Source organism: Chaetura pelagica, unplaced genomic scaffold (assembly GCF_000747805.2).
Source record: "Chaetura pelagica isolate M959 unplaced genomic scaffold, ChaPel_1.0 scaffold249, whole genome shotgun sequence".
Taxonomy (NCBI): Eukaryota; Metazoa; Chordata; class Aves; order Apodiformes; family Apodidae; genus Chaetura; species Chaetura pelagica.
In genome coordinates this window covers 1,685,539-1,708,210 of record NW_009954538.1, presented here as the reverse complement: position 1 = coordinate 1,708,210, position 22,672 = coordinate 1,685,539, and the positions used below count along the sequence as shown (strand labels likewise).

Here is a 22,672-nt window from a genome sequence, read left to right as displayed (position 1 = left end):
AAGTATCAAAATGTTAACTTGCCTCTACACAAACCATGGGAATTCCTCCAAGAAGACACCTACCTGCTGAGATGGTGTTGACAAGGCTGCTATCAGTTTGCCAACAATTGGTTTCACTTTAGGGTCACTCTTGTCCAGATGTTTTGCCAGTGAACCCATCAGAATGACCACACTCTGCCTGACAGCATCATAACTGGCATCATTAGGAGCGTTTTTCAGGAATTCTTCAAACACTGGCAAGAGAGAGTTAACATTGTCCTGAAAAACAAAACCACAGAACCTGCCACTAGAGTCCACTCAGAATGAGATCTGCTATGCTCAGTGGACTTTTTTGTTCTTCTCTGAGCCAACAAACTGAACAATTACACTGTATTTACAGTTCATTTCATGTGTCACATCACATAAAACCTTGGGCCATCCCGACAGGCAACAATTATTTCCTGCTAGAGAGAAGTTAGCTCTTTAAAATTAGACCCCCCAAATTTGTTTTGCATGAGGGAAAAAGGGAAACCTCACCTTCCCAGGATGAAAAGATCTGTGGTCTGGTTTTAGTTCTGTTCCTCTAGTTTTACACCATTTTAGCTCCAGTTAATTCAGCACTATTTCATTTTTATTGCCACGACAGGGAAAAACTACACTTAGTGAACACTAGTCACTAACAGGACAATTCCAAACACACAAAAATTCCTGCTACATGGAAGTTTTTGGCTAGTACAAGTAACAGCTATGTCCAAGAAAGAAGAAAAATTGAAATCTATGGGTTCCAACACAGTGCCTAGATTTTCACCCCACTTTTTTCCACTGCTAGAGAGAAGTGTTCAGACTTACTTTGCCATGAGTGTTCAGTGTGGAAAGAGCTGCATCCAACATGCACTTCCTGACTTCAGGACTTCGATCGTTCAGGGCATCTGGCACAAAAAACTGGAAGAGAGGCTTCACCTGAGAACTGTCCAGATGCTGGGAGAGCTTGTTGAGGGCCAAAGCAATGCCACACCTGTGAAGACAGTGAACTTGTGAGCTTACTGACTCTTGACAGAGTCTGCTTAAGGTGACAATCACATCTGCTATCAGTAGTGCAGTCCAGACACTGTGAGAGAGAAAAACTAAAAAACCAAAGAGCTTCAGAGTGTCCAACCTACAAGCATTTCTTTATAGAACCCCATGCTGCAGGTTCCCAACAGGATAACAATCCTTCAGCCATATAATGACTTTTATGTCAATTAAGCATTGCAGATACTTGGGCCAAAGACAGACATCAGGATCACTTAATCTACTGCTTCACAACAAGGTACATAAACCCTAAAGAACAGATTAGCTTAAGACAGGCAGTGAACAAGATGATCCCCAATTAAACCTGCACAGGGCATACAAGCAGACAAAAAAGTAATTATCCAAACTGGAATTTGTTCAGTTCATTAATGCTCATGCTGCTGCTCTTGAAACGATTGCCTATACTGAAGTAGGAATACAACAAGATAAGACAAAAATCAGACAGTGTGAAAGGGAAGACTCTGTTTTTATCAGGACACAGAAGATAGCATCCAATATTTTGATAGAAGCGAGAGCATTTCAGCTTGGCCTGAACAGCCTAATCGAGGAGCACAAATATTCTCTACCTGAAGGAAGCACAAAACCAGCAAGTCAATACAACCACATGTATTTTGTGCCTTTAACATTCCTTTGTTTCTCAACTGCCTGAACTTTTAAATAAAAATCTGGCCCAACTCATTTGGATGCACAGAAAGTGATGAGATCAAGCTGAATATGACTGTACCTTGCTTCCCACTGGTCAGGTGGTGATTCAGATATCACTCGTCCCAAAGCATCCAAAACTGGAGGTGGCCTCTGCAAGGCAAAAAAGAAAAAATCCCATTTTTTTTTGGAAGGACACACATGCAGGGAACACTGTCAGCCAAACCTGCAATGCCATTTTATAATACTGTAGAGGTATGACAGAACTAGTAGAAGAGCATGGTAAAAAAAAAAAAGCAAAGAGCTAACTTATGCCCAAAAAGATTTACTGACCCTGCTCTGCCACTCTTCCTGCAGCACCTAAAGCCACTGTACAGCACCTCTACAATGGTGCCATTGCTGCCTGGTAAGCTGAGGATCAAGACAATAAAGTCTGTGATAGGCAAACACCCAGCTGCAGTAGGCTTTGTGCACGTCCTCAAAACTGACAAATGGAAAAGTGCTTAATAAAAGAAAAAATACAGCACAAGCTTGTGCCTGCCAACTCCACAGGACTTACATAGAGCTTCTCCTGGTAAATCTCTGTAAGTTTATTCATGACCTCTGCTGCTTGGTTTCGATATTGAGCTACAGCCCTGGAAAGAGCTTCAGCACCTGCTTGTCTCACTGCTTCTTCATGGTAGATGACATCTTTGATCAGCAGAGAACAGAGGTCAGGCTGCAGCTCCAGACCCATGGACTCCCACAACCTGCAGTACACACAGAGGTGATGGTCACTCTTCAGTAAGAGAAGCCACTGCTACATGCAAATATCAGGGTGACCCTAGAGCTGTCCTGCACCTGGAGGAAGCAAAGCCCCTGCCAGTGGAGCTCCACAAGGTGAGCAGAAGAGAAGTCGCCTCACAATCCAGTCAGCCAGGAAGGGCTCTTACCTCTCTGCCAACTTCTGAATCTCATCTTCCACATCAAACTTCACTACCCAAAGGCGACGCAACAGATTCAGTCCATTCTTTTCATCGCTGTCTGGGGTTGGTAGAACCATCTGTAGCTCCATCAGTCCCTAAATCAGTTTACAGGAGAATCAGTGCAAAGATCGAATTTTATAAGCAAAATACTTTAAAACACTTCAAACCTTTGCCAAGCCACTCTTTCAGTGGTGGGACCTGTCCCCATTCATGTTTGCTGGGGCAGCACACTGCCAGTATTTATCCAGGACTGTCTGTTGCTAATAGGTGAAATGGTGAAACTCTAGGGCAGTGTTCCCTGTGCAGGCTGCAGAGGCAACTGGGCACCCAGTTACTACAATCTTTTCTGCTCCTAAGTACAGACAAGTCAGCTCAGGCGAACTAAGATGAAATCTGTTCCATGGCAAAGAAAACAAAGCTGCCTGTTTTTTTAATTTATTTTTCACGTTCTCAGAAGCAACCAAGCTTGAAGCTTTCCAAAACCACTGGACCCAGTACAGACATAGCAATTTTTTCACAGCTTCTCTCTTTCAGACTAAGCTCTATGCAGTTGTAAATAGAAGGTGTTGATTGAATTACACCTGTTGTAGCAAGTGTGATTACACCCAGAATACTCCATTCTGCACCATAAATCTAGCACAAAGAGCATTACACTTAAAGCTTTTTTGTTCAGTAGCTACTGCCTTATCCTGCAGACACACTGCCCAAAGACAGACATCACAGCTAAAGCCTCTCTTCATCACTGTGAGAGAAGATTCACCTCTTAAAAGAGGAAGGAACTGAGTGATTCCCACCTACCCTGAGAGCTGCATCTCGAACATTCATGCATGGAGACTGCAGGGCCTGAAGTAGCACATCAACCTCCTCCTGCTCTGCGTAGGCACAGCCATCCTCCCCGCTGCTGCTTGTGCACAGGGTGGTCAGGGCATTGGACGCCAAAACCTACAATTCCATGAGGAAGTATTAGAGATTCCAGCACTGCCTTTTGCTTCTGTGTGTTTGGTCAAAGCAGGCACAGGGTAGGGGATGAGTGCTCTCAAACAACAGTGACAGGTGCTTGTGATGAAAACAAGAACTGATGAGCTCAGTCCAACCCTTTCCCTCCTTGTTATTGACCTTTCTGTCATCCCATCCCTTAGAACAAACACTCAGGGGAGTGTCAACTTCCTTGATAGAGCAAGGCCTTAGCAAAGGAGTAAAATGTTACTGAGGGAAACTGAAGAACATGTTTGGTGCAATAAGATCCATGGGAAAAAAAAAAGGCACTTGTATCCCAAGAAGAACACCATAAACATAGGATAAAATTGGTAACACATCAACCAGCAGCCTCAGAGACTTAATCCAGGTGAGTGTATTTCTCTCAGTTAGATGCTGATGAAGCTTAGGCAGAATCCGGACTGTGGCTATGAAGCCAAGGACTCACCTGTAACCGTGGAGAACCTGTTCCTATCACCCTGGTCAGCAGAATCAGCATGTCCCTCCGGGGCAGCAACTCTGGGCCATTCTGAAAGGTTGGGGGGAAGAGGCAGAGGAGAAACAGTCTTATGTCCCATGACTCCAAAGTACCTTGCCTGTGTATGACAATCCTTATAAAAATCACAACCAAAACCTAAAAATGGACAGGTAACCAAAGCCTGTGACACAAAACAATCTCACATTGTTCACTTTAACTTGTAGGATTAATCTGTTTTGTCCAGTTTACACATTAGCTGTTTGATCCCACACTTCATCTGAGCAACTGCTGAAGGAGGTCATCTAATCCCCTCAGCTCTCACCTCATCCACCATCAAAGTCTGGCCATTTGCTGATGATCTCAGCTGAGCATGGACTGTGAGAATCTGCAGAATCTTGACCAGAAACTCCTCCTTGTCTTCACTGTCATGAGGTGTCTCAGTCATAACAGTCTTTAGGAGAGGAAAGACTAAGGAAAATGCTGGAGCTGATAAGGGGGCAGCGCCTGTGAAAAAGAAAAACAATCAGACAGGAAAGGAGAAACAAAACAGACAAAGCTGAGGTTTTGCCTATCCTGGAAATACTTGTGGGCAAGAGGTAATCAAATTCATCACACAACCAATATTGAAATAAAAGCTTTAAAATGCATTAAGATTGTGTGTACACTGAGAATGAAAATAAAGCTGGGGAAAAAAAAAAAAAAGGTCAATTACACTTCTGAGCACCAAAAATCCACACAAGGATCTGATACAATTTAACTAAACCACTTTTAAAGTTCGTCTGTCCCAAAGTAGGGGCCCATGCGCCAGCTATATGGCCTTCAAACACTTCTTACCAACCTAACCTCTCATTCCAGTCCGCAGCTTGAGGATGTTCCTGAGAATAAAGTTCATCTAACTCTGATGCAAGTCTCCTCCCTGCCCCCCCTTAAAAAAATTAAACTTTTTGGATTCCTGTTGTTAAAGGTTTTGATCCTTCCTTCTCACAGGGGCTTGGCCATGGGATATAAATGCTTCTTGCAGTTCTCTGGCTAGTCCAGGTAAACTTCAAGCACTAGACACCTAGGGAAAATATTTGCTTTCTACATCGTGAGTTGTCAGAACAAGCCAGATTTTAAACTCCTAAGAGGAAGATGAAGAGCTCTGCAGCTCCAGTACTGCAGTATTAGTCAGCTTATGTAGGGCATGGGTACTGCAAAAGTAGTTCAGGGGAGAAATATTAAATACCCTGTGAGCTGCTCACTTTTTGACATGAACAGCTTAGGTAAAACCCCCTGCATTTCTGATGTGGGATTTTCCTGTTTGCTCAGTATCTGTTTGCTCTTATGCTTTTTTTCTTCTTTTTTTTTTAATCAAGGGCCAGGTATTTTTAAGCTTCAGAAACTGTCCCTCTCTGTAGCAGAAGGAAGAAAGCTTTATCAGAGAAGATAAATGCTCTATTAACACAGTAGCTGGTATTGACCAATAAGAAAGATTATAAAATGTGTCTTGGCATTTCAGCAATGAATATTAAATTTCATCATCCACATTATAAAGAAGTATGGCCTCTCTTAAGTCACATGGTAACCTAAAAAACTATCCTCTGTTAAATAATACTGTAAGACTACAAGGAACTTTGAGGAAAAAATCTTTGAGAATGTAACTTGACTTGTCCAACAACGATCCTACTTCTACTTACAAGAGAAGTCGGGGGAAAAATAATCAGATATTAATTTAATATTAATTTAACTGTAGGAAATCTTGAAGCAGGAGGGTTGCAAATACTTCCACTGCTTTCTGGAAATAAGCCTGAACACTGATTCAAATGTTAGTGAATTTACAATTACTATGGAAACAAGCTATCCAGTGGAGACACTGAGTTATTATCAAGATGTTCATCACTGCAGTGGTGCTCACCACGGTCAATTGCTACTACTCAGCTGTGAGGACTGATCCACATCACTGTGGATCTGACTGGCAACAGACAGTAAGAGAAGAACTGGACTACTGGGGTAACGGTCCAAACAGAATCCTACACTTCCTTTAAAAAATTACAAACCATCCACTTCAGCAGGTTCTGATCAAGCCGGATCATGAACCACCTCTATCTACAGCACACCAGGTGCTTAAGGACAGCCTAAGCCATGTCTGCCTCCAAAGGAAGCAGACTAACCTCCCTCTTCTGTACTAGTAGTTAGAGGTTGTAGAGAGGACAGCTAGACATGATCCTGAAGGTCTTTTCCCACCTTGATGATTCTATGACTCTATTATCTTCAATGTTGTGGTAAAAGTAGAATCTGGAAGTGATCTAAACTAAAGCAGTGGGGAAAAAAAATAAAAAGGTTCATTTTAATCCAGATCATATTCTTGCACTGTATAAATATTGGTGCTTCCCTTCATGTTACAGAGTGGGAAAGAACTGCTGCTTCTACAAGTGCCAGAATGAAATATTCATGAACTGCAGCACTACAGAGCAAACAAGCAGAGGCCACAGGCACTTCACTGCTGAGATCATAGATAACAAGCAATTGTTTTGTCTTTCCACTTAGTCTCACTGAATCACTTATGCTAAGTAGTGTTGAAAAGCAGGAACTGTCCTTGGCAAAGATGAGCCTTAATTTCACTGCTATTATTTCTGTATGAACCATTTTAAGAAAAAATACTGTTATATCATTTATACACTTCTTACACTTGTTAGACAATTTCTGCTACTACCAGCACACACACAAAAAAACCCTTAAGGTTTTTCATGTCAATTAAGATTTATCTGATTAAAACAGTGAAGTCCAACCTATAAAACATTATAAAAACCAGCAAAACCAAAGTTATTGCTGAGGTGGTGGGTGTCAGAGGGATCTACAAGATTTTTACCTGGCTCTCCCTTGCCTGTTCTGCTAGGAATGGTGTGGGTATGCAGCAAGCTAACAACTCTGTTCAGAGCAGTGGGCAGCTCTTCCTGACACCAGGATTCATCTAATTCACATTCAGGTTTCATCAGGCGCAAGGTCACGTGGCTCACCAAAGTGCCTGGCATAAGAGAATAAAGAATCCATGAGAGGATAAAACCCAAACATTTCTTGATTGAAAAATCCCCAAGCCCCATGGTGACCAACTGCTCCTGAGAGGTGGTCACAATGACCAGACAACTCCAAGTCTTCAGACTCAGGTCTGTTCAGTAGCAGGAGCTCTGGGAAGTCACAGTCATCTCCCTAAGCACCATTTCAGCGTGGGTTTTGTTACACAGTTTTGATCAACAGCTTGTAAGAGAAAGGATTTTCACCACCCTGCCATAAAAAAGTGTACCCTGCCTTTAAATAGCAACTGCAAATACTAACCAAAGGTTTTCAGTCGAGCAGGCATGACACAGGAAGCTAAAGAAAGAAAAGGCTTCTTGATCCTTGGAGCAGCCAAAGGTGATCGAAAAAGTGGCAAAAAGGAACTAACAAGACCAGGGATGTACTGAGTTAGACCAGGAGGCTTTCTCTTTATAACAGTATCCAGGAGTCCTAGGGCTGTTTCCAGCTCATTATCAAGCTGTAAGAGAAACAATTCAAAAGGTTATCCACAAGAACTCCATTGGGAAAACAATCAAGTTGTTGAACCTGACTTCTAATGAAATAAACAAATAGGTTATTGCTAAATATTCTCTATGCTACTCCATTTTCATTTTATCAAAACTCTTTGGGTCATGGCAGCTGCAGAGCTGGCAAAAAGGACCATCAAAACTTACCTCCTTCAGCCGTTTTCTTATTTGAGACTCCCTTTCCAGCTGTGCATGCATCAGCTCCTTCTGCTTACTAGTCAGTTGCACCTCATCCTTTATCCCTTTTTTCTTCTTTATTTCCTGCAGTAGAGAGCCATGGACATCATTATCCAGGAGCTAATAACACCATCTCCTCAATTAGACTGAGAAGAAAGCTGGACATGTTTTTTTTTTCACAATTTACTTTTAAAACGGTGTAAAATTTTTCTTCCAAGCCTAGCACTCAAGTGAAGACACACAGTGGAAATCAACAGGGTAACAACACTGCAGTGTCCCAGCAGCAGCACAACATCAATTTCTCCCAGGTTTAAACTGGTCACAGATTACTTGATCTTGTTAGAAAGTGCAATCCAGTTCTTTCTACAGTGGATGGGCATGTCATCCTCCCCAGAGCAAACAGACACCAACTGTTAATAAAATAATGTTCCAGTCAACCTGGTTATGTTCTCTTCCTTTGAACAAACTCTTCCCCCCCACCTACACCCATTGCTCTGGCCAGACTGAGCAGAACTGCTGGCTGTCTTACAAGATGGAAGTACCTGTTTAACATTACCTGCTGAAAAAGTGACATTAAATACATGGAATAAGAGATAAAGAGAAAAGCCAGGTATTACCAACTAGTAAGCACACTCACAAACAAGTAGCATACCACATACATTGATACAAATCCCTGCCCCATGCAGCGGGGTTGGAGCTAGATCTTTAGGGCCCCTTCCAAGCCAAACTATTCTATGATTCTAACAAATACAGACTTAAGAGTAAAAAACCTGATACATACAGGTATAAGAGAAAACAACATGTAGGTATTCAAAATAATTCCAGAGATTTTTTCCCAACAGTGTACACACACATGCCAGAAGCCACACAACAAAACATCAGATAGTAGTGAAGTTCGACACCAGATTGGTTCTCCTGTTCCCATCAACTCACCTCCTTCAGCTCCAGCTCAATGATCTGTTCCTTGAAGGAATAAGCTTTGTTCTCCCTCTTCATGTTAGCCTTTTTCATACTATCCTGTTGAGCACTGAGAAGGAAAGGCAGATAACAGAATCAGCACTGCTCTGGACTAAGAACCAGGCTCACTGATGCAGGAGATCTTGTCCAGAAAAAGCATCTGACAATCAGAAAAAAGAAATCATAAAATCTAACCTCTGTATTATAGATTTGTCATACAGTTCTCCCTCTGGTGTCTTCATGATGGCAAATTCCTCTCGAGTAACCTGGCACAGAGCTGGATTCTCCATTGATGCCAAGATAGTGCTGATGAGCTGTGGGAGCACCCGACCAGGTGACAGCAGAGAGAGAGATCCTGCTGCATTCATGGATGACTATCAAGAAAATAAAAGAAAAAAAACATTATTATCAGTATTCCTTGAACTTGTCTAAAAAAGCATGCCCTGTTGAGGCAGCTCATGTTTTCTTCTAATTCCCAATTCTTTGTCCAGTAGGTACTTGAATCGTACATAGAATTCCACTGGCTTGTTGGTACATACTTCTCCCCCCTTAAATGCCAGCTCCTTTTCATTAGAGATGGTCTCTTTAAACCTGCCTTTTCCACACCTTTGAGGTAGCTCTCCTCCCTTACAGAGCAGTTAGTACTTAACCCCTCCAGAAAACTCCTCTGTTCCAAAGTATCTCCCAAAACTAATGCACGGAAAGCAGAAGTTCATCACCTGGTTCTCCGGAGTGTAGGCAGTGATCCTGGGCAATATATCATCCAGGTGTTTGGTAATGAACTCCTTGGGATCTATCTTCATCTTGATGAGGAGGGCTGGCCAGAGACCTGGCTGCACTGCCACTAGCATGAAGAAAAAATGAGCATAAGTATGAAGCTGACTGCCAACACAATGAATCAAGGTAAGACAAAGAACCCATACACTGGCCATGAGAGGGGTCTTATCCCTTCACTTACCCACAGATGGATGATGGCTCACCAGCAGCATCTCCAGAGCCAGCCTTTCTGGCTCAAAGGAATCCACATCAAGCCCTGCCACACTTGAGATTACACAAAGTGCTTCATGAAGGACACGGGGATGAATGTATGTCTTTCCTAGCTCTGACAGCTCTCCTGACTCCATCACCAGAACCTCATGAGGCAGAACCTGAGTGGACAACTTGTGGTTACCACACCACATGAAGCCTTCCTGAGCCCCGAGCACACTTCCCCACAGTAACACCACACTGAACAGCAACAGTAATCTGATAACAAGAGGCATTCCAGGAGATCATACAGCTGGAACTGACTCATCTTCCCACCAGGCTGTATGTCAGCGCTAACAGCAGATCTAGGACAGGGAGATATGTCAGTTCCAACAGCAGATCTAAGACAGGGAGGTGACTGGCAGCATACAAAAAAACTAGCTGAGCAGAGATTAGGCTTCTTGACTACTTACCTTATGAGAACCAAGAACCACTTTCAGCTCCTCCAAGAGCCCATAGGCCAGTTTGTACCCTCCCAAAGAGCACAAGAGCTTCTTAACTGTCTGATGGGCCTGTCTGCGCACATGCCAGGTCCGACTCAGCAGCACCGCAATGATGGCGTGGTGGTACTGCCTGGGAACAGGGTGAAAAGCAGGTTGAGCAAGGGAGGCAGCTCTGCAAGCCCCCTGGACACAACAGCACAGAGCTCAAGGCTTTATGCCAAGTCCCAAGCCCACCCTCTCCACTGCCCTCAGGAGAACAGGGGGTCAGACACAGAGGGGAGCCCTCTACGTACTGGACTCTGCTGTCAGGCAGACGCTGCGCGTGGTCCAAGAGGAGCCGCTCTGTCAGCTGCAGCACTGTACACAGGGCTGTGGGAAAAGACAAATATTTAAAATAGCATGAGATTTCATCAGGAAACAGATTATTTTTTTTTACCTGAAAACAAACAAACAACAAGCAGGATGCACTGAAATAGCTACTCAAACTAAGCCTCTGTATAATCTTCTCAGTGAAGCTAGAGGCAAATCTGATTCAGATGTGGCAAGGCTGGAAACAGAACTATGATTTCATAGCAAGGTTGTTAGCTGGATCCCAGTAGAATTTTCCTGACCACTTTGTGTGACCTATTTTTGCCTAAGTCAACAGAGCAAGCCAAATGCTACTCACAATTCTCCTGTATCAACTCTGTTAATTCCTAAGCACTGCAGAAATGTCTTCAGTGACAGTAAAACCTCTACTGGACTCACACACAAGTGCACAGTGCTATTTGAATAGCAGCCTTGGTATTTTACCCCACAACATCTTCTGGCTTCAACCAGGCCCTTTGGATTGTTTATCAGTGTTTAACCACAGCATAAAAGGAGGAGCAGAAAGCGCTGAAACATGGGGTGTGTTATAACCCACAGGAATCAAGGTAGGGGGGACTTGTGACATTCAAGGCACAGATAGTTTGGGGATGTTAAGCATGTCAGCTGGATGATTTTGCTTAAACAACCAATAACAAATCATGACAATATTTACTCTTAAAATATCAGCACTACATTTTGGAGACAATATCACAAGGGAGCAACATAAAATTCTCTAAATCATACTGTCTCAGGATATTTTCAGACTTGGAAGGAAAATGAATGGATATACACAACACCTTCAGCAAACAGGGATCACATCAAGCACAGGAGAAATTATGCTCTTTCCCATGTATAAAACTTTACTTCTTCAAAGCTTAGTAACAAAGATAAATTAATTCATTTCAGAAAAATTATTAACTCATTTTCAAAACTTTCAGTTTTAAAGTAGTCAGTAATGTTTTTTGCAGGGCTTATTCCATTAACTCTTCTCAATTAATCTTTAAATACAAGAGAACAAAACAAAGCACAAATAGACTAATTTATAACCCAATTGATTTCCCATCTCATATTACTCTTCTCTCATATATCTAAAGATTTTTCACCTACATGTTTTCTTCTCCAGCACTCTTACTTTTTCCCAGCTTCCTCTTAATTGCAGGCTTCTCCACATCCCTTAGACTGGCTGCAAATATTTACTTACAATCTTGGAACACCACAGAAAACATTTGGTACTGGAAAGACTTTCACAGAATATACAGATACAGAATTATAAATGTTTGATAACTCAGGTTGATTAGAAATAAATTAATAGATTGCTGAATTTAGACTACAGTTAGTCTTGATGTACTTCTGGAAGAGCAGGTTGTTAATTTTAATCTGAAATTGGATCCCCTAAGGATGACAGCAGAACAGGGCTAATAGCAACAGTAGCTCACTAAGTAATAGACTTAAACAGCATTTGAGCAAGAAATAACTGATAATTTACCTTCCTCTGATGCAGACTGCAAGAACTTCTCAGATGTAAAAATCTGTTTTTTCTCATCCAGAATTAGCTGCCAGAAACCACTCAGCTTAGACTCTGACAGGAAAATAACAGATTTCTATCAAGGATGTTTCAAAATGAGTCAAAACTCACTAGCATACATAAAATACACTAGAGTTCTGCCTCCTAAAATCACTCCAGTTATTTCTAGCTTTACTTGTCTTCAGTTATAAAGCCTTTCACCTCTCTCATTCAGAACTCTAAGCATGCCCAAAAAACACCTGCTGAAAAAAATTTATTTCTCTGACTTATGCTTGTGAAATGTAAAGTTTATTTCACCTTAATCTTTTACAGGGCAACCCTTCCTAAACATGCAGGAAAGGAGGAATCTGGAATGTTGCTTTTAATAAGACAGAGCACACCTGGATTTTCTACCTTGGCAGATGTATTAACTCAAATAGTTCTTATAATATCCTCCAGCAGAAGATAGAATTTCAGTCCTCAGGCTTTCCAAAGATGTTTGTAAAAATAGTACATAAATAACAAGCAAGTAATAATTTTAATGTATTTGTCCAGTCCTACCCGTAAGGTCAGGGTGAATGTTCTGTGACAAAGAGGAATATTGCCCTAAGATAATGGAAACTGGAATTTGCAAAGCCACAGAAGAGCAAGAATTCTTCATTGGCATAACTGAGAGAGATGGGAATAAAACTTTCCCAGGTTTACTAAAGGACAGTGATTCTCTGTGCAGAATCAATACACAGATTAAGGAACAGTATCTCATGCACTTTGTCAATAAAAAGTGTTAGCCTTCAGAACTTGTTTACACTGGGCTCTACTAGATGTTTGTGAACATACCAGCTTGTCCCTCAATGACAGACATCCTGCAGATCAACAGAGCTGCAGCAACTCCTTCTGTCACCAGGGGAACCTGAGTACTTTGAGATGCTGCTTTTTCTACTGTCTGGATCAGCATTGGCAGCAAGTCCATTCCCTGTAATAAAGTGTCACCTGAGGAGACAGTAAGATACACATTACAAAACAGCATGGTCCTTCAGTTTTTCACCACAAGGGTCTCAATGGTTCTTTTGTTGTCATGGGAGAAGGAAACAAACCAGACACACACTGGGAAAACTGCATCTACCAGAGTATTTGGCAATCACTACTGTGATTAAACTTTTCAAAACCTCTTTAGCCCTTTCCTCACAGATAAAATAGTCCCATCTCAATATGAATTTTCTGTTTAGGAGATGCAAAAGAAAATACTAATTCAGTTTCAGTAAAGGAATTGGTTCAGCTCACAGGAAGCCTAACTTCAAACATTGTTTCCCTAAGAGTGAAAGTAAATTCCTGGCAAGCTACAACTATCTGCTCCACTTCAAACATCCACAAGTCAAGGAATCCCACTGGTCTAGAAACCCTCACTTCCATATAAACTGAGCTAGGTGCTCCTCTTACTTCCAGAAGCCACATCTCACACACATACTAAAAAAGGAAACAAAAGATATTCTGATTTTCTATGCCAAATATACACCGGTATTGTTTAAAATATGAAACTGTAGGAGCAGAATCTTTATTTTCCTTATGTACCAGTTGGCTGCTTCAGCGGGTGGGCCAAAGAAATGGCAGGCAGCACTGCAGTGCTGAGTAAATGATTTTGGAATATGAATGTTTCTGGCCCTGATCCTTTGAACACAGCCTTGCCTGTGGCAAGCATGAGCAGCTTCAGGCTTGCCATACTGATATGCCTGAAAGGACCACCATCCTGATACATCTAGAGTTGTTTTTTCAGCTCTATGATACACAAAAACCCCTGGTAGCCACAATATAAAATTGTAGAATTATGCTTTCACTTGTATTCATATTGAGTAAGTGATGGCTCATCCACTGAACCTGTACAACAGATTGAGTTATGAGCCTCTTAAGCAAAACCATATTGTCCTTTTGATCCACCCTGCATCAAAGAGAAAGGGAGACCTCACATAAAGGCACAAGATATCACCTGCTAACATGCAGATCAAATGCTGAAGTTAAAGAGCATTGGACTAGCAGAAGCAAATATCAAAAGGGTCACCATAAGTTTAGAAGATACTGATTTCAAACACATTAATTTTAATTATTTTGTGTGGTTTTTTTAAAGACTTGAAGAACCAAAGCCACAGACGAGGATACCAGTGTTGCTGGGTGCTACATAAACCAAAACCATAGTCCTTGTGCTAAAAACCTTACAATTCAAGTGAAAGACAAAAATAAAGCAATCAAAAATTACTCTGGGGACATAAAAAAAGATGGCCTGATGGGCAGTGATGCCAGCTGTACAAGAAGACATACCATCTTTGGAGGCTTGAAGGGACTTTAAAGAGAAACACAAAGGAGGTCAATGAACAGAGACTCTTACAAAATCTTTCCTAATTGACACAGCTATCTAATTTTACCAGGAAGAACAAAAGTTGATTACTTTCTCTTAAGCTACACAGTCAAGAGACTGCAGAGTTTTACCTTTGAAAGAGGCTAGCATGCACTGCAGGTAGGCATGTCTCACAGCAGAAGTAGAGGTTTTGAGGCTGAAGGCTTTCTTTAGCCATTCTACCAGCTTCTTTGGAACTTCTGTGGTGAACCGAGCACACCAAAGAGCCAGGACAGAGACTGCATGGACCAGGGTGCCCTCGTGGACTAGGAAGCAACACAGAGCTCATGTCAGTGCACCAATTGCTTAAAACACAGGAAGATAACAATAACAATATCAGCAGGAGGCAGGAAAAGAACACATGCTTCTGAGACACAGCACTGTCTCCATGGGGCTGCTCAGCAAACAGGGCAATGGATTTTTGTAACACAACAGGTGGGAATCCAGATTTATCCTGAATAACAGGCCATATCAAAAACCTGCTCAAGAAGAAAGGACCTTAGCTAACCCAGAACAAAGATAAGAGATCTCACCTTCTTGTTGCAGGAAAGGGATGAAAAGCTCAGCCACAGTTCCACTCAGAGCTTGGCTAGATGATCCAGAAACAGCATGGTGGCTGAGGCTGCCAATCCCTGAAAGGACAGAATTCTCCCATCAGTTCCCAAACTACCAGCACATGCTGCAAAATCCAAAAACAATCCAGAACAACTCTTCACATTTCAATCCTTGCACTGACATCTCTCTCTCATAACTACATCTGGATGTCCCAACCAGCAGGTACCCACACTGCAGAACCTCTGCCTTCATTCTTACCCAGGATACAGTCATCATCTTCCTTGCATAAAACATTTTAGTCTACCAGCCAAATATTTCCTTTGAATAGAAATGCATGAACTAGTACATGGTATCCCACACCCCCTATGACATTAACCACAGCCAATTTGGAATAACAGACAAGGAATCCCAAGGGCTTCAGTACAAACCCCTTTCAGTCAGCCTTCTGCTGAACTTCCACACTTCAAGGATCCTCACCTGAAAGGACACTCATCTTCTGAGCAACAACTGTCAGCTTCCCTTCTGAGCCTGCCAACAAGAAACAGATGGGTGATGCTGACTTGTAGACAACAGCTACGTGCTACAGCAAGAATCTTCCCTAAAAATACAGAAGCTTGCCCTGTTACCCCTGACCCAGGCTGAGCCACCTCTATCACACAGGCAGCTAAAGGCAACAGAAAATACAATACACAAAACTGTCTGAAGCCAGCAAACCTTTATTCACCTCCACTCCTTATCCTACAACTTACTCACCCCCCAAGATGGCAAACAGGTGTCTGCCCAGCGACTCCACAGCCGAGGGATCACTGCACTGCCGAGACAGGTTCTTTAATGCCACGACTGCTTCATCCATCAGCTGCACACTGTTGGATTTCAGATGACCTAGAAAATAATGCACAAGCTAAGAGCTCCTTACAACAAACTGTGTAAAATCAGCAAGAGAATGACATGGCTTTCTTTTCATGTGGCTTGACTCTGCTACTAGAACCGTCACGTGAACTATTCCAGATCCAAGATACAGCACCACCCTCCCTCCCACATAAAACAACCTCTTCACCAGTAATCACACTGTTAAAGGTACTGCCAGAGAGTTGGAAGAAAGCTTTATTCTGAATTCATCATCCCTCCAGAAGTCAGAGTACTTACTGGCCAGTCCTTTCACAATGTCCAGAGCATACTGGCTGAGATCCAGGTTCACAGATACCAGCAAGCAAGAGATTGCTGAAGGCAGAAGAGAAAATGGCATATTACATTTTGTGAAGTAACTGCTTTTAGCTTTTTATATACCCTTTCCCACAGTTCACACAAAGAGCAGACAGGGTCAGTAAGGAGTAGGAAGAAAAAGCACTGAAATTGATTCCAAATGAACAGATTAATGCAGGATTATTCTTAGCACTCAGCAGTGAAATTCTGTCCCCAGTGCAAACAGTAGCTATCACATACTCAGACACTTGAGATCACACCACAAATGTTGCTTCTCCACATCCAACCCTTAGATGCCAGACAATCCTGCTATCTGTGCTCACAGGACCGAAAGCACAGTCCAGAGAGACAGACACACTCCCCAGCAACTCTAGACCTCCCAAAACAACTGCTCGTGCTCTTTGACAGAGCAACAAGGAGAGATAACAGACTCACTTTCAATTACATTCTCAGGGCTCCGCAGCAGGGACTTCTGCAGAGTTGGCAAAACTAAGTCCTTGAACTCAGCGTGAGACGTGTACCGAAGGAGCGGGGAGCAGCTGTCCTGCAAAGGGAACACAGCGCTCAGTACAGCAGGGACACTGCACAGGACAACAGCACAACCACCTGTGACAGGATGGCTCACCAGCACGTGCTTCTGAGGCTTTGTCTTGCTCATAAGGATGGTCTTCAAGTAGAAATCCAGAAGAGCACTCTGAACAAGCAGAGACAGCAGATTAGAGGCACATCACAACCTACACGTAGCTCCAAACACATCACTGGGAAGTCCGACTTCATGCCCCTCCTCATGCCCCTCTGGAAGGCAGCCCTATGCACGAGGCAGAAGCTTTCCTTCCATCTTCACTGAAGCCAGTCAAGCAGAGGTCAGTGCCCTGTGTTGGCCATACACATAAAATGCACAGGCCACAGCAAAAATTCACACACCTGGCACCTCCTCTATAACTCTACCCAAGGTTTCAGTCAGAAGTGCATGACTCCTGAATTGACAGATAATGAAACCAAGAGCAGATGCAAAGTACCAGCCTCACTGAGACACCTGTTCAGTGTCCTTCTCCATGAGAAGTGACACAACGTATGATCAAAAAAGCCCAAACAATCCAGTATGACAGATTTACCTTATATCCTTTAATAATATCCATCTCTTTCTGGGCTGTGCAAAACTGCACCAGAAGTCCCAGCATTGCAGCATAACTCTGGTTTGGTTCCAGACCAAGAATGACAGAGAGGTACTGATCCACCAGATCTCGGTTCTGAAGAGGAAGAGAGCAAGGCACATTAGCACAACAGAACTAAGAACAGCTAGGGAGTAAGGTCATGTAAGGTACACTTCACCTCCTTCCATAGCCTGTTCAATTTCTTCATGGCCCCATCCACTGCCTGCTTATGAGAACCTCCCAGGACTTCCAAAAGGAGCAAGCACTGAACCTCCACCTGCCAAGGGAAACAGGCAAGAAAACCTTTATGCACCTATTCCTCACAGAGCTCATACCCAACAAGGCATGTCAGATACCACTGATTAGCTGGCTCTGCAAAAAGCTACTGGACACTTTATGACAGAATATCACATGCAAATACTTCAAGGGGGGTACAAGGAACTCATGCCATGCTGCAGACTGCACACCTAGTCTAGAAACACTGAGACACACCACAGTATGCAGAGCAGATCTGCAAAGGTACAGGACTGCCCCACTCTCAAGCATTTACACCCCCTGCTTTCTCCAGCAGAACAGGAGGGAGCAAAATACACCCAATAGATTGTCACATAAACCTGGATTTTAACATGATATCAGTTGCATTCAGAATTACTTGCAACGTTTCAGCAACTAAAAAGACATTAGACATATTTAAGTTCTTATCAATAAATGGATATATCTGCAAACCAAAAAGAACCTACCAGTTTTTTCCATGTTTCTCCCTGTCTCTTGTCAGGTGTTGGAAAGACTGTGCGTACAAGTAGGCATGTCCAGGAGAGGGCCAGCAGAGCTGCAGATCCACTGCTCTTGCTGTTGTACAAACAGGAGAAGGAAGTAAACCTACAGTTCTCAGTATGGAACTTACACCTATGGACCTATTAGTCCATGACAGACTCGTCTCTGCCCGAGTAAAAACACCACCTTAACAGTGTGGCAATTTTATCAGAAAAATACAGCTCAAGTCTCAGCATTTAACGGAAAAAAATCTGCTCCTCCTAAGCTGTGTGTTCCAGCTCCTGCTTAACACTTAGGACTTCTGAATGGCACAAAAGAGGCTAAATTTTGCCTGCTGGGAATGAAAAACCTTAGTAGAAGAAAGACCAAAGTAACTCAAGATTTCTCAACTGGTGCTGATCTTTATTGTCAAGAGCTTCCCAGCTCACCTTCCCTCCTGGCACACTACTCAACTCTGGCTTCTGCTAACTCCCCCCTCCTCCCTCCACTCCAGGTAACACATCCCACCTTGCAGCTCCCTCAGGATCTTCACCCCATTTTCACCTCTCCCTCAAAGTGAAAGAATGTAGGAAATGTGCTTGTGCACAAGGCCAGGTCCTGTGGCTGAAGGGAGAGTGTCATATCACTTGAAGTCTTTAAACCAAGAACAAATACTCTTCTAAAAGCCACACTTCCGTTCAGCCATGGAGGCAGTGCAGGACAGCACTCTGTGGCCTGATTCAGCTGAAGAATACCCTACGTCACCTTTTGGAACCACTGGTGTTCCCAGATGCTAACACAATAGCACAGCAGCATTGCTCAGCTCAGCTTCAAATTTCATTATCTTCCTATGATGAGGTCTTGAATTCCACCAACTGAACAACGAACGGGCAAGGAAATTGTCCTTCTTAATCATTTTGGAGACTATTTCTTGATAAAGAAGTTTATTCCTTATCTCTCCAGTATGCAGTCAGAGGACATGGGGTAATGGATTAAAACTGAGAGAGCAGAGATTTAGGAGAAAATTATTCACTGGGTGGTGGTGAGACCCTGGCCCAGGTTACCCAGGGAAGCTGTGGATGTCCTCTCACTGGAAGAGTTCAAGGGAAGGTTAGATGAGGCCTGGAGCAAGCTGATCTGGGTGGGAGGTGTTCCTGCCCATGCAGGGGGGTGGAACTAAATCATCTTTAAGGACCTTTCCAACCCAAACCAGTCTGTGATTCAATTCTATGACTTGAAAGTTAGGAATGGCAAAACTGTAACAAAGACCAAATACACCAGCAACACCAACAAGATGTTTTAGACAAGCAGTAGCAGAAGAATCATTCTGCACACAAAAGCAACTACCAGCACCCCAGAACTGCTTCCACACAAAGCAACTCCTCCAGCACCTGGGAACTCCAGCCTTGCTGCCGATCCCTGAAGACTGAAGTGACTGCAGAAGGTTTTTTGCTGTTGCCTCTGGCTGGGACTCTGCGAGCTGCTGCAGCGCCAGCTGCAGGGCTCTGCGGGAGGCTGCATCGCTGGAATGAAAACCACAGCCCTGTGAACATTCCAAAGCCTGCCAACATTACACATACTGTACTACAAAGGGCTCTGCTTTCTCGTTTCAGCAGTTGAGCTAATAGACATTTAATCCTTGCTGTTCCAAGAAGAGAAGTTTCTGGCAGAAAGCTCCGTTCTCTTCCTCAGCCAAAAGAAGTTATGGGGAGGGCTCTCCAGCAGGTTGCAGAAGGAAAACAGCTTCTGAAGAGCTTCTCTACAGCAGGCCACAACAAAACCCACTCTAAAAGTGTCTAAAAGATACCTTAGTCTTGCTTCACAAGGACACAGGCAACCATTTTTGCCAAATGAACCACAGGATCAAAGTTTTAATTTAAAAATCACCAGTAAAACACAAGGTAAGTGCTGTAAAACTTTTTAATGCCAAACATGGAGAGCCTGATTACTAGATGGCATCTTTCACTGTCATGTGCACCTGTAACACTGCAAGCTGACATTTCCAGATGATCCATATCAGTTCAATAAATTCATAAATACTGACAGATTCAATAACCCAGCCTTTCCACAGCAGTTTACTCACCGGTATCGATGCAGAGTAAGGCAGAAGAGTTTGCAAAGGCCTTTCACTGCACCCTCTGGGAGATCTGTAACACATTGCGTTTCACAACATTTCCTCATCAATCACTGCACTCTTGATCTTTCACACAAAGATCATTCACTTCACAACTGAAAGCAGGGAACTGCTCACAGCCCCTCCACATCTATGACATTGTTTGCAAGGATCTTAGAGTTCTTTTTATATATTTTAGGCATATTTTTTTAAATAAGGGCAAAATCGGAACACGTGATTCCCCAGCTATCCACGAGAGCAAAAAAAAACCTGTTTCAATTTTTTTCAACAGTTTTATGAAAGCAATTTTTCATACTATCCCTCTTGCTACAACTAAATATGCTCCATTAACTGGAAAAGCACCCATGCTAGTAACTGGAGAGCTGTTACCTACAAAACCCATCCTTAAAATCAATGCTGTGGGGAAGCACAGACACCCTGCAAAGCCTCTGCTTCAGAAAACTACCTCAAGTTTCACACAGCCTTTGAAAGAAAATATTTTCACATTCTTCTCCACCCTAGTCACTCGAACAGACCCCCAAAGCTTTTACCTTTTCCAGAAATGCATTTTCCCAGCTCACTGAGGATGTCCCTCCGTTCCTTCACGCTGGGTGTGGTTACTTTCACTGCAAACCGCTTCAGTGTGTCAGAAATCTAAAAACGCAGAGAGGAAAACACATCAGGCTGCACAGAAGACAACACCAGGGAGGGCAGAACATGTCACCTGCCACCACACGACCTCTCAGCGACCAAATGTGACAGTCTCATCAGCTGGGGAGAGGGTCACTGCACAGCACACAAGATGAAACTCACACCTGGCTGTTACCCTGCATCCCTATCACAGCACACAGGCTCTGCAAGACACACTTACCCTTCTAGAAGCAGGACAAAGCAAGAGGTAACATCAATTACCTCAAGTACAGGACCTTTAAAAGGATCCCCAAAAATACGCTCAAGAATACCAAGGTACTTTCAGTGTGCATTATCTCCTAAAGCCCAGGCAGCCCCCAAGGGGGATTCCCACTGCAGATCACCCAGGTCTCGCTGCACCTGCGTGTTCTGAGAAACCAGCTGTGGTTTCAGGCTGACAGGAGCTGTGAAATTCCATAACTTCCAGTACAACAAGAAACCCCTCAGCCTTCAGTCTTTTCCAGAATTAACCCACACATCACAGCGATTTTGTGAACTGAGCTCTCCAGGTGACAAAAGGTTGTGACTGGCTGGAAAACTCCTGTGCACTATCAGCAGCACCCAAGGTTATCCAGGCAAAGCCCAAATGTCCTCACACAAGGAATAGTTTTAATTCCTATGCCTCCGTGTGCCTAGATCTGTCAGCCCTTCACCGAATTTAACCACTGTAAATACTTTGTTTCCAAATTCAAGCGGTACCAGAGGGTGAGTGAGATACACTGTCTGAAAAGACCAGAAAGAAATTGAAGATCTCAGCAATCAGTTTCCTGAAAGGCTGAAACCATTTCCAATTTCTGCAAGATAAAAGACTTCACATGGGCTGAACAAGACTCAGCCAGGTCTGCACTTACAGGTTTTCTGTCCTTCTATAAAACAAACCAGAGCTCTCCAGGAAAGGCTTTTAAAATTCAGCTCTTAAAATGAGCAATTTTGTATCATAATAATCAGGAGCAACTTTAGGAAGGGCAGGAAACAAACACACCTTTAGAAGCTCATCAAAACTTGTTTGTTCCCTCTTCAGGCAAAATTCCACCAGTTTTGCCACAAGTACTTTCTTAAGCACAAGAAATCTGGCAACCGGGAAACAGCAACTGCTTCTGGCCTTATTAGTGCTGCTCCCAGTGAAGGTTTTTTGCTGACAGGCAGTAAGGATAATCCTGAGCAGTGGACACCTGGGATTGAGAGGTCACCCACATCTTCCTCACCCTGTGACCAACTCACACTCTGAACTCTCCTCAGAAATGGGCTGAAAGTGGGGCTCTGGACATCAAGGTATGGATTGACACAGGGATAACAACCAACATCCTTGTTCCCACCTGAACTGACAGAACAAGCTGCCATGAACAAGCTCATCTGCCCTCAGACCTTTCAATTACATGAGTTCATCATGTGCAAACTCAAACCAAGCTGCACCCACTCATGCTGCATAATCACGAACAGGAAGATGTACAGACACGAAAAACATATTTGAATTATCCCAACAGTCTAGAAAATGAAAATATAAATCATGCATAACGCCACAGGACTGCCCAAGCAGCTCAGTGACTCACACAAATGGCACACCTGGGACTCCCCACTCTCCAGAAAAGAGCTGCTAGGACAGACTGCACCCCTTTGCCTTTTATTAGAAGGTACATGTACACACATTACACAGCCAGAAGACAAACAACGCTGCTGCAAACAAGTGTAGGGA

At 43.1% G+C, this 22,672-nt stretch overlaps 1 protein-coding gene across 1 annotated transcript in view; it reads right to left on the bottom strand.

The window, feature by feature from the left end:
- Nucleotides 1–21,122, bottom strand: part of GCN1L1 (GCN1 general control of amino-acid synthesis 1-like 1 (yeast)) — a 39,062-nt gene extending 17,940 nt beyond the window's left edge. Inside the window, exons 1-33 of the mRNA XM_010004869.1 lie at nucleotides 21,105–21,122; nucleotides 20,841–20,943; nucleotides 20,260–20,323; nucleotides 19,568–19,699; nucleotides 18,164–18,272; nucleotides 17,602–17,700; nucleotides 17,385–17,519; nucleotides 16,895–16,963; nucleotides 16,705–16,813; nucleotides 16,213–16,287; nucleotides 15,820–15,948; nucleotides 15,544–15,594; nucleotides 15,045–15,143; nucleotides 14,604–14,777; nucleotides 12,963–13,115; nucleotides 12,108–12,200; nucleotides 10,567–10,642; nucleotides 10,244–10,403; nucleotides 9,763–9,952; nucleotides 9,524–9,648; nucleotides 9,000–9,178; nucleotides 8,781–8,874; nucleotides 7,818–7,931; nucleotides 7,423–7,621; nucleotides 6,959–7,114; nucleotides 4,433–4,614; nucleotides 4,081–4,161; nucleotides 3,456–3,599; nucleotides 2,625–2,752; nucleotides 2,252–2,441; nucleotides 1,775–1,845; nucleotides 829–994; nucleotides 64–258 (exon numbers count right to left, since the gene is read on the bottom strand). Coding sequence (XP_010003171.1) covers nucleotides 64–258; nucleotides 829–994; nucleotides 1,775–1,845; nucleotides 2,252–2,441; nucleotides 2,625–2,752; nucleotides 3,456–3,599; nucleotides 4,081–4,161; nucleotides 4,433–4,614; nucleotides 6,959–7,114; nucleotides 7,423–7,621; nucleotides 7,818–7,931; nucleotides 8,781–8,874; nucleotides 9,000–9,178; nucleotides 9,524–9,648; nucleotides 9,763–9,952; nucleotides 10,244–10,403; nucleotides 10,567–10,642; nucleotides 12,108–12,200; nucleotides 12,963–13,115; nucleotides 14,604–14,777; nucleotides 15,045–15,143; nucleotides 15,544–15,594; nucleotides 15,820–15,948; nucleotides 16,213–16,287; nucleotides 16,705–16,813; nucleotides 16,895–16,963; nucleotides 17,385–17,519; nucleotides 17,602–17,700; nucleotides 18,164–18,272; nucleotides 19,568–19,699; nucleotides 20,260–20,323; nucleotides 20,841–20,943; nucleotides 21,105–21,122 — 4,062 coding nt within the window. The remainder of the gene's footprint in view (nucleotides 1–63; nucleotides 259–828; nucleotides 995–1,774; nucleotides 1,846–2,251; nucleotides 2,442–2,624; nucleotides 2,753–3,455; nucleotides 3,600–4,080; nucleotides 4,162–4,432; nucleotides 4,615–6,958; nucleotides 7,115–7,422; nucleotides 7,622–7,817; nucleotides 7,932–8,780; nucleotides 8,875–8,999; nucleotides 9,179–9,523; nucleotides 9,649–9,762; nucleotides 9,953–10,243; nucleotides 10,404–10,566; nucleotides 10,643–12,107; nucleotides 12,201–12,962; nucleotides 13,116–14,603; nucleotides 14,778–15,044; nucleotides 15,144–15,543; nucleotides 15,595–15,819; nucleotides 15,949–16,212; nucleotides 16,288–16,704; nucleotides 16,814–16,894; nucleotides 16,964–17,384; nucleotides 17,520–17,601; nucleotides 17,701–18,163; nucleotides 18,273–19,567; nucleotides 19,700–20,259; nucleotides 20,324–20,840; nucleotides 20,944–21,104) is intronic.
- Between the last annotated feature and the right edge of the window lie 1,550 nt (nucleotides 21,123–22,672).